At 38.8% G+C, this 11,943-nt stretch overlaps 5 protein-coding genes across 6 annotated transcripts; 4 read left to right on the forward strand and 1 right to left on the reverse strand.

The window, feature by feature from the left end:
* The first annotated feature begins 211 nt into the window (after positions 1-211).
* mRpL32 (mitochondrial ribosomal protein L32) lies at positions 212-898 on the forward strand. Its single transcript, XM_002052948.4, has 2 exons — positions 212-539; positions 592-898. Exons 1-2 carry the CDS (start codon positions 212-214, stop codon positions 852-854), a joined length of 591 nt encoding a protein of 196 aa, XP_002052984.1. The 3' UTR covers positions 855-898.
* LOC6629769 (methionyl-tRNA formyltransferase, mitochondrial) lies at positions 899-2,290 on the reverse strand. Of its 2 annotated transcripts, none has more exons than XM_070207751.1 (4): positions 2,241-2,290; positions 1,556-2,182; positions 1,335-1,497; positions 899-1,279 (listed from the first exon to the last, which is right to left on the reverse strand). In XM_070207751.1, the coding sequence occupies exons 2-4, from the start codon at positions 2,051-2,053 to the stop codon at positions 903-905; spliced, it is 1,038 nt and encodes a 345-aa protein (XP_070063852.1). In that variant the 5' UTR covers positions 2,054-2,182; positions 2,241-2,290; the 3' UTR covers positions 899-902. The 2 variants fall into 2 exon arrangements, with proteins under 2 accessions (XP_070063852.1, XP_070063853.1); XM_070207752.1 differs by having other exon boundaries at positions 1,556-1,981; positions 2,044-2,284.
* Positions 2,291-2,729: 439 nt separating this feature from the next.
* Positions 2,730-4,279, forward strand: spn-F (Protein spindle-F). Its single transcript, XM_002052946.4, has 2 exons — positions 2,730-3,578; positions 3,640-4,279. Exons 1-2 carry the CDS (start codon positions 2,840-2,842, stop codon positions 4,008-4,010), a joined length of 1,110 nt encoding a protein of 369 aa, XP_002052982.3. The 5' UTR covers positions 2,730-2,839; the 3' UTR covers positions 4,011-4,279.
* Positions 4,280-5,204: 925 nt separating this feature from the next.
* Positions 5,205-8,071, forward strand: CAH6 (Carbonic anhydrase 6). Its single transcript, XM_002052945.4, has 5 exons — positions 5,205-5,530; positions 5,719-5,831; positions 6,709-6,799; positions 6,871-7,133; positions 7,190-8,071. The coding sequence occupies exons 1-5, from the start codon at positions 5,464-5,466 to the stop codon at positions 7,553-7,555; spliced, it is 900 nt and encodes a 299-aa protein (XP_002052981.2). The 5' UTR covers positions 5,205-5,463; the 3' UTR covers positions 7,556-8,071.
* A 2,525-nt stretch (positions 8,072-10,596) lies between these two features.
* On the forward strand, positions 10,597-11,930 carry CAH5 (Carbonic anhydrase 5). The gene is made up of 5 exons (XM_002052944.4): positions 10,597-10,756; positions 10,827-10,978; positions 11,038-11,128; positions 11,190-11,609; positions 11,677-11,930. The coding sequence occupies exons 1-5, from the start codon at positions 10,666-10,668 to the stop codon at positions 11,865-11,867; spliced, it is 945 nt and encodes a 314-aa protein (XP_002052980.2). The 5' UTR covers positions 10,597-10,665; the 3' UTR covers positions 11,868-11,930.
* The last annotated feature ends 13 nt before the right edge of the window (positions 11,931-11,943 follow it).

The following is an 11,943-nucleotide window of genomic DNA, read 5'->3' on the forward strand; positions in this document are numbered from 1 at the left end:
ATTTAACAAATGTTAATCAATTCAACGAGTTCGTAAATCAAAATGTTTCGTAAATTGTGTACCTGTTTATTTATGTTCAAAGCTTAAACAATAACCTGACACAAAGGCGATATATCGCAAGGAACATTATTTAGAAACTTTTTTAACATCGATAAGAGTCGGTCCCATCCCTACATTTACATAAACTCATTTGTCCAATTACAGTTTAAGCATGTCTCGTAATTTCATTATATCAATTACAAACTTTTTCAATAATTTGGAACGCCTGTTTTTGCCCAACTTTGGACCCCCACCCTCGTTGGCCTATTTAGTGCACCAACAGCACAGTCCGAGAACCAACTCCTCACAGAAATTAAGCCTTAAGAATCTTTTGGGCGATGGCGTGCTCTGGGCAGTACCAAAGCACCGTAGAAGTGTAGAGAAACGTCTAAATCGAAAATTTGGCTATCCAGAGTATGTATGGAAGCCACTGCGGGAGAAGAAGAACCTGCGACCTTGCCAGCAATGCGGTCACGATCATGAATTGGGAGTCCTGTGTCGTAAGTTGTCTTAGTCCAAAAAACAAATTCGTACTTATTTCAAATATTACAGCTCACTGTTATGATAAAGTGCGACAGGAAACTCAGCTCATGCAGGATAAAATACAAAGTCAGTTAGGTCTAGAGCCAATCGAGCAGGAGGTGATTGTCTTATACGCAGGCGAGACGGCAGAACAAGCGACAGATGCAATTAGCGGCAAACGCATAATAGAAATGAAAAAGCCGCGTCCAATGTGGTTCACAAAAAATCTGTTGCAAAAATCCACGCAGCAATCATCGGAAACCAAAGAAGTTAAGCCCTCAGATTTGGCATAAGCTTTGCCGCTATTACGTCATGAATAAAATTCCTCTGAGCAGAATTTGTTAACAGAAGACAACTTGTTTATTTTGCGTAAATTGCACCGATTGTGCCCGTTTAAGGAATCCATTGTTAAAATCGTGCGCGCTCATTGGTTTTTTACCCTCGATTCGTAGCTGCAACACCTCCAGCTGGGTCCCCCGTGCACAACCAACTATCAAAGATTTTCGGACACGATTGTAGTAAATGTATCCCGGAGCTGGGTTAGGAGACGCCGATAGTTGCAGTTCGGGTTGTTTTAGCTCTAGTAGGTATACTGTTCTGTCCTGTAAGGTTGTTGTTAGGTTCTTAAACCCGTAAAGTGCACGATGACGGGCGAACAGCTCCATGGCAGTTTGTTCACACCAATCGATTGCGGTAATTCGGGACGTAATCTTTGGAGCTATGCGATTAAATGTTATCAATATGGGACTCAATTGAATATATGAAATATTTACCATAGCTGGCCTCTGTATCGTTTTGCGGCTTCGCTTTTAAAAGTCTCTCTTCCAAGTCATTGATTGTGTCCACAAGCAAATCGGCACCCAATTGCGACAAGGCATCATGAAGCTCTGGCATATAGACATTGCTTTTAATAGGTATTTCACGTTGCGCCAATATCTGGAAAAATAAAGCAAGTAGAGTTGTGCGAATTCGTTTGCGGATAGTTTGTACTTACGGGCCCAATATCAAATTGATGTGGCTCTATTTTCATTATGGATATGCCCGTTTTGGTATCGCCTTCCATAATAGCATACATAATCGGTGCAGCACCCCGCCACCGGGGCAGCAAACTGGCATGAACATTGATTATCCCGCGGGGAAGAGCGTTTATAATATGCAATGGTATCATATGTCCAAAAGACACCACAACACCAAGCTCGAAATCAGCACACTGCTCCACCGATATTGGCCATCGGTATATAGAAAGTTTTTGCGCCTCGGCATAACTGCGCACACAGTTTGCGGGACTCTTAAAGGAGGTAACGACGGTAACGTCCAATTTGTTCTGGTGCAATTTTTTTAAACTTGGCAACGAAAAGTTGTCAGTACCAAAAAACAAAACTTTGGGTAACCGAGAAGTTCCTATACACCGTCTAATACTCTGAGAAATGTTTGAAAAAACTTTTCTCTTATATTTAAAGAAATTATTAGCTAAACTTTTACCGCATAACATTGTTACAGCTGTTTTGCAATAACAGCCGTGTGCTCCCTTTTTCAGTGCATTGGTTAACCCCGTTAAGAAACGTCTAAATAAGTTGAGGGAGGTGTCTGTTTCACTTAATTTTTACCAGAATTCCATTTCCTGCAATGGAACTTGACTTTATTGAGTATTTTATTAAATATAAGCAAATAATAGTTGCCGATAACGTGGTGGCGGCAATCTTCGAGTGTTGTGCAGCAACAATATTAAGAGACGATGAATGTTCGAAAATTTGTAACTATCGTCTACTCTGCGATACCGATGTGCGAATGAGGGCTGCATACTATTGCTTACGAGTCATTGTACATAAATGGAAGAATTATTTATAATTGTTTATCAATTTATCCTGACCAATCCCAGAATTTAAAAGTTATTTTATGGTTTTTATACAATAGCCAAATCTATTAAATATTACAATACTATAACATTTAGCACTATAGGAAGAATCAGTAGGAAATGTTATTATATGTTCCAAGACATTTTCCTTAAGCTCAGCAACGAGCTCGAAAATTTATCTAACGGTAAAGTCTGAAATCGATCCTTATTGGTTGCATCATATTGTTTTTATACTAAGAAATTGACGAAGATGGCAGCTCTGGAGCCAGTTGGTAACGTTGTAAATACATCGATATGACATATCGATAGAAGACATTCGTCATTGCAAATTGCAATTCAGATAAATGAAAACAGATTGTCTATAATAATGTGCTTGAACATTTTTGTACATTGAATTGAGAGCGTATATTAAAAAGGCTCACAATGGAAACCAAAGCTGCCAAACTTATATTACCTTCCCCGGATAGCTCCAGTTCAACTTCCAGTAACAAAATGAATTACGCATTGCAAGTAGCGTTGCAGACAATGAAAGAGCGATGCATACAGTTGCAACGACGCGTGTCCAACATGGAGGAGGAGAACCAGCGTCTGCGTGAGGCCACCATTGGGTCTGCGTCCCCCAATAACAGTAATCAGGAAAAAACAGATTGCGGTGACGATGCTATATCGCTTCGTTCCCGTTTAGATGAACTTCAACGCCAAAAAGAGCAGCTTGAGGATCAAATTTACATGGTGTCGCATGAGAATCGCAGGCTTTGGTCGCACCTTTCGAAAATATCCAAGGACCAGCCACAAGTAACGAATGACGACGAAGTAACGATTACGTCTCATACTGTTGGCGCGGGGTCAGTTTCTATTGGTGCCAATCAAAACCTGATTCGTTCTAAAACATTTACTCAGCATTCGCCAAATCCACGCTTGCGTCAAAAGATGATAAGTGAAGTCAGTCTTGAAGAGATTCCACTAGACGAATTTGGTTCTAGTGAGGTGGAACTAGGTTATCCGTGTGGAATGAATGTAGAAGGTGAAAATACTATTAATGACCTGGATGCCAATGTCGATGCTAAGCAGTGCATGGATGGCCTGCAGGACTTGCGGCGTGAAGCCATGAAGCAGCAAGAAGAGCTAAATTCAGCGCTTAGAAAACTAGAAACGCGTATCGGTAAGTCCTTGATTTGTACCATAGAGGTGAACTGTAAGTTTTCTAAATTATCTTATCGCAGCTGGTTATCCCTGTCCTGAGTGCGCTCAAAAGAATGTAAACAGGCCTGAAATGGCAGATAAAAGTTTGGAAACGGAAGAGCGCAGTGAGCCCAAACGAAATGTCAACGTAAACGCAACAGGTGAAACATTTAACGGGCATGCAAACACATCGCCCTTGCTGTCGCCCCACTTCAACACCATACAAGAAAAGCTTAAGGCTGACATCATAGACAAGACGTGCCCCATGTGTGGCAAACTATACTCTAGCCAAGTTTCCTTTAAGGCATTTCAGGAGCATGTCGAAATGCACTTTATAGACGACACGCTGGATGTGGACGGCAGCATGGAACGGCAGTTCGAGTTCATTTCGCATGCAGTGGGGGATTTCTGACCAAACAAACTTATCTACTTTGCCACGGAACTCTAACAGCGACAAATATAATTTGTTTTATTATGTAACACTGCAATTGGCATTGTAGACGGTATTGCAGTTAAACAACAGTTGGGCGCAGCTGCGATCGTTTAACGTGTTAATATAGACTAAGAAGGCAAATATCAAAAATTGATTGTTAAATTGATGTTTTTGGATTTAGAACGGAAATTTAAATATAGTATTAATGTATATCTAATTATGGTTAATATATCTTTAAAATATTGGAACATCACATTGGAAATCACTTTGTCTTTAAGGAAGCTGAATTGTCCACCAATCACCATCAATAGGGCCCTTATACCAACGAATCCTACAATTAAATATCTCGGCTTGACATTGGACGGGAAGCTGACTAGGAAAACTAGGATTAACGCCTAAACAAAAGCAGTTAGCCTTAAATTTGATCAGATCGCAGATTACTCTAAAGAACAAGCTCCGAATTAACAAAGCCATTATCAAAAATATGTGGACGAATAAAGTTCAGCTCTGAGGCGACACTTAACTCTCGAATATTGAAATTCTATAGCAAATCGCCGCGTTGCCTGTGCCCACCCAATTTATAAAGAATTACACATACCAACCGTGGCCACACAGTGCGACGCTGGCGCAGAACCCATCTACTAGGTCTCCCCTTCCGACTCCACTCATTGTGGACGCCACCCTATCATTGAAAATTTATAATGCAATTGTTTCTCCCTTGTAAAATGTTCTTACTTCTTTGTTAGCTACCGATACCTTTTGAAGTAAATGTAGCGGTAAAAATGAGAGAATGTAAAATTTCACACTTTTCTACCCGCTTTTTGGGCAATAATTAAATTATTTCGGTAAAACGTTGACAGTTAAGTATTACGTGCCTGTTTAGTGTAGGGGGAACAGGGAAAGGGCTGGAGTCAAATATATACTCTAACTTTTGGACCGTTGCTGTGAGATCTATATGATACAGTGGGTCAATGTTGATAGGATTTGGTATATATGTTATACGTTTGCACCAAATCATTATACCCTTTTAACCCAATTTCAATGGGCATAGGGTATAACAGTAAGAAGCGTAGCCGATTAAGGTGAACCTTTGCAGACGATAGTAACATTTTAAATAATTCTAAAGATCTGTTAAAATAAATAGTCATTTTCATTTTCCTGTGCAGCTGAAAGCAATACACAATCATTATTTCACAAAAACTTTTAATCCCTGACATCCTCAGTATTTCATTTTAAATCCGATTGGGAACTGATTTCCCAAATGGTTTATTCAGCGAGTGTTGCGGTTGCGCTGGTATAAAAGTTTAAGAGCGCATTAAAGTCACCTCAGTTGTGCTTAACCAGTAGCCGCAAAAGCCAAAGCTGTCGTTTTTCCAGACAAAAGACAAAATATTTTAACATACGGCTTACGTGTATAAAAGAAGTAATAATAATGTATCCAAATATTTTCAACAAATTGTTTTTATTGCTGCCACTTGCGTATCGGCCTCCAACAAATGGTAATAGATGAAGAAATGTCAAAAAGTGATTAGCTATCAAACTAAATTACTTGAATATTCGTTTAAATTTTATTAAAATAAAAAAATAAACAATAAATTATTGTGACAAGCCGCATTTAGGAACTGCAAGAAAGTGAAAACTAATGAATTCAACGGTTTGCCTTTGAAACACTCCTTATATTTTTCAGATGATGATAGGTTACCGAACGCAGATTGGAACTTTGTTGAAAACGGTGCAGATTGGGAAGGCACATGCGCGACAGGTCTTAGACAGGCACCTATTAAGCTATCTGTGGATAGTGTAAGTAAATTTCCTGAGAATTGAATACTCTAATTGTCTGATTGCACATTGAAAAAGTGTATATTGTGATTGTGCACATGAGTTAGATCTACCACAAGCTTAAAATAATTGAAGGTTTCTAAAGATTTACCAAAAAAGTTGTTCGCACTTTTATAAATCGAATAAGAGCACTCTAGACGGCAGTGTTCGACTAGGGGATGCTTTAAAAGTTATTCTTCCAAGACCAAATGCAGTATGCGCTAGAGTTGGTGGGATCGATATCGATCATGGCAATAAACTCGTACAGCGCAAGTTTCTAGCTGCTTTAGATTCTGAGATCGACGCGTGCATACATATATTCAGGCGGACAGACAGACGGGCATGGCTAGATCGACTCGGCTATTCATGCTGATCAAGAATATATATGCTTAATGTGCCCCCCCTCGCTGATGCTTCATTCTGCCTGCTACATAGATGGGCAAAAACAGTATACCCTTTTTACACAGTTTATAAAAAGTTCACACTCACCAAACTTAAGTTTTGAGCTTGATAGGCCATTGGATAGAGTATTTGGCACTCGGTAACATTCTCAAATTCGATAATAGAACGCAAAGCAAATCTGCAAGCCATAAAACAAAATTTGATTACGAAATGCGTTAACATACACAGACGGCTAAGTGCAATATATTACATGGCACATAATATCTGTTGTTTCCGTTATAAACGGTGACAGCTAATTTGATAAATGGTGCGCCGGTGCATTATGCTTCAAATTGTACACAATTTTGCGCTACTTTTCACTATTAGCCTTATCTGCACAAATTGGATGAGATTGTTTGCCCGGTGTGTGTGGAAGATACATATGTACTTCATTTAATGACATGCCTTTTATAACTAGTCGCTCATCGCGCCGCTACCACGAATTTTGTTTGAAAATTATGACGAAAAGCTCAATAGTCCGCTGACACTGATTAACAAAGGCTACACAGGTAATTTTATAAAATATATATTTTTTGTATAAATATGTTTGAATGATATGTTTCGGCGTTGCAAACATCAGTTAAAATGGCCATACCGGCAACAAGGAATGGAAGGAAGCCTTTCATTACAGGCGGGCTACTCAAGGGGAAATATGTAGCCGATGGCGTTCATTTCCATTGGGGATCGCCCGAATCACGTGGAGCTGAGCATCTGATAGAAAGGACACGCCATGATGTGGAAATGCATATTGTGCATCGGAATTTGCGCTACAAGGACATGGCTGAAGCTATACATCACGCCGATGGCATAGCGGTACTGGGTATTATGTTTAAGATAGTCAAAGTGAGTTGCTAACGGTAACCTTTATAAAATCAACAACTTATATGTTATGTTTCAAGAATCCGGCTCGCGTGTATCCGGGCCTAAAAAAAATATTTACAGCCCTACCAAACATAGTCGAATATCATGGCGAGACTGAGCTGCTTGGACCTCTTACCCTCGGCCAGTTGTTGGGTGATTTGAATACGCATCACTTTTACACCTACAAGGGCTCGTTGACTACACCTGGTTGCAACGAGGCTGTTATTTGGACGGTGTTTGCTCGCCCTTTGCCCATACCGTTGTCGGATATACATAATTTATGGCAGCTCCAGGACTCAAATGGAAATCCTATACGAAATAACTATCGTGAACTGCAACCGCGCAACAATCGGCATGTTTTCTACCGCGCCAATAAAGACGTGAATGACTTCTACCTTGGCTAGTAAGCTCGGTCCATGGATTGTTATTATATGAGTTGGTTTTACTATTTATATGCAAACCCAAACTGGCCTGCATTTATGATTTGCAAGAAATATTTTTTCTTTTGTTTTAAGGCCTGACTATATTTCTTATAATCAGCTCAGCAAAAGAAATTAAAGCCATTGTCGTAAGGATGCAAGCTCTTCAATTCCCTCGATTATCGAAAAGTTCTTAAATTCTTATGCTTGTTACAAAACAATTAATTGTATTTCTTTTATTTATTATGTATTGGATTGGTTTATTATTAAACTAATATAAACTGAAATTAAAAAATTAAGTATTTAAGAGGAGAAACCATGTATATTGTTATTTTGGTTTCCGTGAAAAAAAAAAAAAATTATTTTTACGCTTCGCTCTTTTAAATCAACATTCAAGGATTATAAAACCTATAACCCTTAGATTTTAAATTAGGATCCGATCTCATTTAGATTACACAAATGAAGACTCTATTGTTAAATAAATACATTTACAATTGGAAATTTTATATTAAAACAATGAAGAACTTCTAGTCGGGAGCTCCCGACTAGGGGCTACTCTGAACCCTTTTCTTCCAACATCAACATCAAGTTTGGTGACTCTTAAAATTGCCCCAAAAACAGGATATCGATATCGATTTTTATCGATTGCTTGGAAACGGGGTAAGTAATCGATTATCGCAAACAAACTCGATCTGCGCAGGCACTAGGAGCACCTACATCTAAAAGTCTAAAGGGGTATCCCCCTGTACCCTCTTCTACCAACTTCAATTGCAGCCCGTGCTAGAAGCTCGTTTGCTTTAGCAGTAATAAAAATAATTTAAAAAAAAGTTCCCTCCATTGGATTTGAGCCCGTAACCGACTGCATTAATTCCTACCTCGTTGTAAAGAATAAATTGGTATCTGATTTTACGGTTCTTGTCGTTGGCCACAGGCTATAATAGAGAGTTTTGATATTACTTTGCACAGAATTTGGAGTCTTTTCATAGTAAGAGTCTATCCTGTCCATCGTCAAAGTTCGTGTTCTCATGTGTTTCTATGGCATGGGGCTAATGCGATTGGGATCACGATCGGTGGCTCAGCTGAAGTTTGGTTATCGGTGCATTTATGAAATGAAACTTTCGTATTTTAAAGTTTGCGCCTAAGCATAGAGATAATTGTTAGTATTTTTTTTTGTTCAAGATCACCAGAGCATCTTCATGATGTCGTTGATGTTACTTTAGACAGTTGTTTACCAAGTTTACGCTTTGATCACCTCCAACGATTTTCGCGCTACTATGACTAGGGTTAATGTTCATATTTTTTGGATTTTCGGACATACATTCTAGCTCCCTTCTAAAGATACATTCACAAAATAACAAATACACACATACGTGTATACAAACATATCTCATGGGAAGACGCGAAAATTATCATCATACCGAAACCAGGCAGAGGGAGCACATCCTAACCGTGGCCTGCACAGACGAGACCCCAGAACTGTGAAGATATACCACAAGCATTCCCTCTGGGAAAGTATGCGATATGGACATGGTAGTGGACACTCGCGAAGTTTCCCTCAACTCCAATTGTTCAAAGATGTCGAGTGGAGTCTGGATTGCACTCGGAAAGTTTTAAGAGGCTTAATTGTGCGCAATTTAAGTGTGAAAAAAGTCTTGTCGAACAACAGGACAACTGACCAATACGAGACTTCCAAAACAGTGAAAAGCTAGAGAGAAGGAGAAAGAAAACCCCAAAATATTAAATTAACTGAGGGTACAGAGCATTTTTAGTCCGACTACAGCATTCTTTCATGTTTTATTTATCAACAAGCTATAACTTAAAAGTTAAGTCAGAGCTTTAATTAGAGAGTGAACTGTCCTTAACGACTTTTAAAGTACCTCATTTTGTTAATTATATATCATTTTAAGTTAGTAGTTACGTGTAGCTCTAACGATATTCCATCCCTACCAAGTTCTTTGTTTTAAATAACATTTATAACTCATTACTAAAATGTTACCCTATCAAAATAGTATTTGTGGGGTAAATATCCAATATTAACGCCTTGTAAGCATAATTTGAATCCTAGGCGTATGCGTTCTCTAGGATTTTGTTCAAGCCACAGGGCATTACTACATTATTTATGAAGATATATTAAAAAGGAAAAAACATGAAAAGCTTTATTTAACAAGTAAGAGGCTTTAGTCGGAAGATTGGGATCCCAATTTAAACCTCGTAGGACGAAAAGAAGAAATGGCTTCTGAACTGATTCAATATGATCCTGGCTATTATTATATTGCGGCAACCAGATGCAAGAGCTGTATTCAAGGATAGGAGGAACAAGAGAGACGTAGAGTAGTTTGGATATAAAAGGATCGTTAAAATCCTTAGAACAACGTTTGATGAATCCGAGTGGCCTCATTAAGGATGGTATTTATATAAAGATTGAAACAGAGCTTAGTGCACCTATTTGAGATATTTCACTCAGTTTGCCCCATCCTGAATAAATTAAAAAAAAAAAAAGTGTGTTAAATTAGTCCTAGCTATCAAACAATAGTGAAAAACTGTAAATTGTACTATATTATTTTACCTCCTACCAAAGCAAAGCTAATTGACAAATATCTTTATAATATTTTATCTTGTATGTTTATTAAAGATTGCGAGAATACATTACTCTGGTTGGAAATAATAAATGAAATGTGTATAGTTTAATTAAAGAACAGCTAGAAAACCGATTTTCAATTAATGGCCGCGACTTCTTAATGAAACCCATCTAGAAGTCCACTGAACGTGAACCAGATTTTACAGCTCTCTATTTAATTAGAAGAACGTTTGGCGCGCCAGTATCAGGCGTTTAGCTGGTTTGGGCACTGGGGAGGACCCAATGCAAATTGTAAAACACGTTGCAAATTCTATGCAAATTTGCAGTTTGGCCTAACAAGTGCACAGTGAAAGAACCGAAGCAGGAACGTCGTTCTTATCGATAATGATGCTGCCGCTTAGCAGGTTCTGCACCTATAAATTGTTGTGCCCGAGCAGAGGATTGTTGCAGTCTGGTTGCAAGCCTTACCCAGAGCGCATATAGCTAGTATTTTGTTATTGTACAGTAACATCTAAAAATGTTTATTTCAAGAAATTGGGGACTTGAGCTCTGGCTCCAGTTCCTTTTGCTGGCAGTACTCAATTTTACCTGTTCTCCAGGCTTTGTTCGTACGTTTTAATTGTTTTCAACATGTTTGCAATGGTTAATTTATTTAGTGTGATTCTTTTCGACCCGTAGAACTGTCGAATGAATATATCAATGACATAAAAGCCGATGAAGCAGCCGAGCAAGCAAATGGAGAGTATAACTATGATCAACAAGGCAATGATTGGCAGGGAACATGCCAAGATGGACTGCAGCAATCGCCCATTGAATTAATCTATAGCAAGGTAAGTATCAAGTTAACTTCAGTGTTCCAGACTTTCTAGTCTGTGCCATCTCTTAACAGGCAAATGTGACCTCCATATCTCGTATACGGTTTTACAACTACGATCAGCCATTGCAGTCGCCTCTAGTCCTAACAAACAACGGACATACAGGTGTGCGAATATTTCATTTGATTGCTATCAGAATATCTAAGCATATTGAAATTAACTTCAGCGAACATGGTTTTGCCACCCACACGTAATGGGCAGCGTGCATACATCAATGGTGGCTTATTGCCGGGCAGCTTTGAGGCACAAAGTGTTCACTTTCATTGGGGTTCCCCCAACAGCAAGGGATCCGAGCATACTATCAATTATGAGCGTTACGATGTCGAAATGCACATTGTTCATAAAAATACTCGATATGCCGATAAAACTGTGGGCGAAGCCAGCATGTTTGCGGATGGTCTGGCTGTTCTGGGTGTAATGTTTAAGGCTGTGCCAAGGCTGTCATCGCAGCATACCGGGCTAGTTAGGATCTTTAATCAGTTACCCCTGATTACTGAATACCAGTCCAGTACAATGGTTAATGGACGATTAACCGCAGGCCAGTTGCTGGGCAACATTATCACTGGCAGGTTTTACTCATATAACGGTCTGTATTCAAAATAAATGTATATTGTATATTGCTACAAACATTATTAAATCAAGTATATATGTAGGATCATTGACCACGCCTGACTGCGCCGAGTCAGTTACTTGGACTGTTTTCCAGGATGTTGTCGAGCTGCCTAGACGACAGATCATGAAACTTTGGAATTTGCAGGACTCACGCAGGTATCCTTTAATAAACACATACCGCGATATACAGGATACAAATGGTAGACCAGTTTACTACAGAAATCTCCAATAAAAATGTATATAAAAATTAAAAAAAAAAAATAACACCTAACACCTTTGAGTGTTAACAAAAATATACTTGACATATG

This window comes from Drosophila virilis, chromosome 2 (genome assembly GCF_030788295.1).
Source record: "Drosophila virilis strain 15010-1051.87 chromosome 2, Dvir_AGI_RSII-ME, whole genome shotgun sequence".
Lineage (NCBI taxonomy): Eukaryota > Metazoa > Arthropoda > Insecta > Diptera > Drosophilidae > Drosophila > Drosophila virilis.

Excerpts from the sequence above, each read along its gene's own strand:
- mRpL32 (XM_002052948.4), top strand. The coding sequence starts at position 212 with ATGTCTCGTAATTTCATTATATCAATTACAAACTTTTTCAATAATTTG. Across the intron at positions 540-591 it reads TGAATTGGGAGTCCTGTGTC|CTCACTGTTATGATAAAGTG; the intron begins GTAAGTTGTCTT and ends CAAATATTACAG.
- LOC6629769 (XM_070207751.1), bottom strand. The coding sequence starts at position 2,053 with ATGTTATGCGGTAAAAGTTTAGCTAATAATTTCTTTAAATATAAGAGA. Across the intron at positions 1,498-1,555 it reads ATCAATTTGATATTGGGCCC|ATATTGGCGCAACGTGAAAT; the intron begins GTAAGTACAAAC and ends TTATTTTTCCAG. Across the intron at positions 1,280-1,334 it reads CGATACAGAGGCCAGCTATG|CTCCAAAGATTACGTCCCGA; the intron begins GTAAATATTTCA and ends TTAATCGCATAG.
- spn-F (XM_002052946.4), top strand. The coding sequence starts at position 2,840 with ATGGAAACCAAAGCTGCCAAACTTATATTACCTTCCCCGGATAGCTCC. Across the intron at positions 3,579-3,639 it reads AAAACTAGAAACGCGTATCG|CTGGTTATCCCTGTCCTGAG; the intron begins GTAAGTCCTTGA and ends ATCTTATCGCAG.
- CAH6 (XM_002052945.4), top strand. The coding sequence starts at position 5,464 with ATGTATCCAAATATTTTCAACAAATTGTTTTTATTGCTGCCACTTGCG. Across the intron at positions 5,832-6,708 it reads TTAAGCTATCTGTGGATAGT|TCGCTCATCGCGCCGCTACC; the intron begins GTAAGTAAATTT and ends TTTTATAACTAG. Across the intron at positions 7,134-7,189 it reads TTATGTTTAAGATAGTCAAA|AATCCGGCTCGCGTGTATCC; the intron begins GTGAGTTGCTAA and ends TTATGTTTCAAG.
- CAH5 (XM_002052944.4), top strand. The coding sequence starts at position 10,666 with ATGTTTATTTCAAGAAATTGGGGACTTGAGCTCTGGCTCCAGTTCCTT. Across the intron at positions 10,757-10,826 it reads CTGTTCTCCAGGCTTTGTTC|AACTGTCGAATGAATATATC; the intron begins GTACGTTTTAAT and ends TTCGACCCGTAG. Across the intron at positions 11,129-11,189 it reads AACAAACAACGGACATACAG|CGAACATGGTTTTGCCACCC; the intron begins GTGTGCGAATAT and ends AATTAACTTCAG.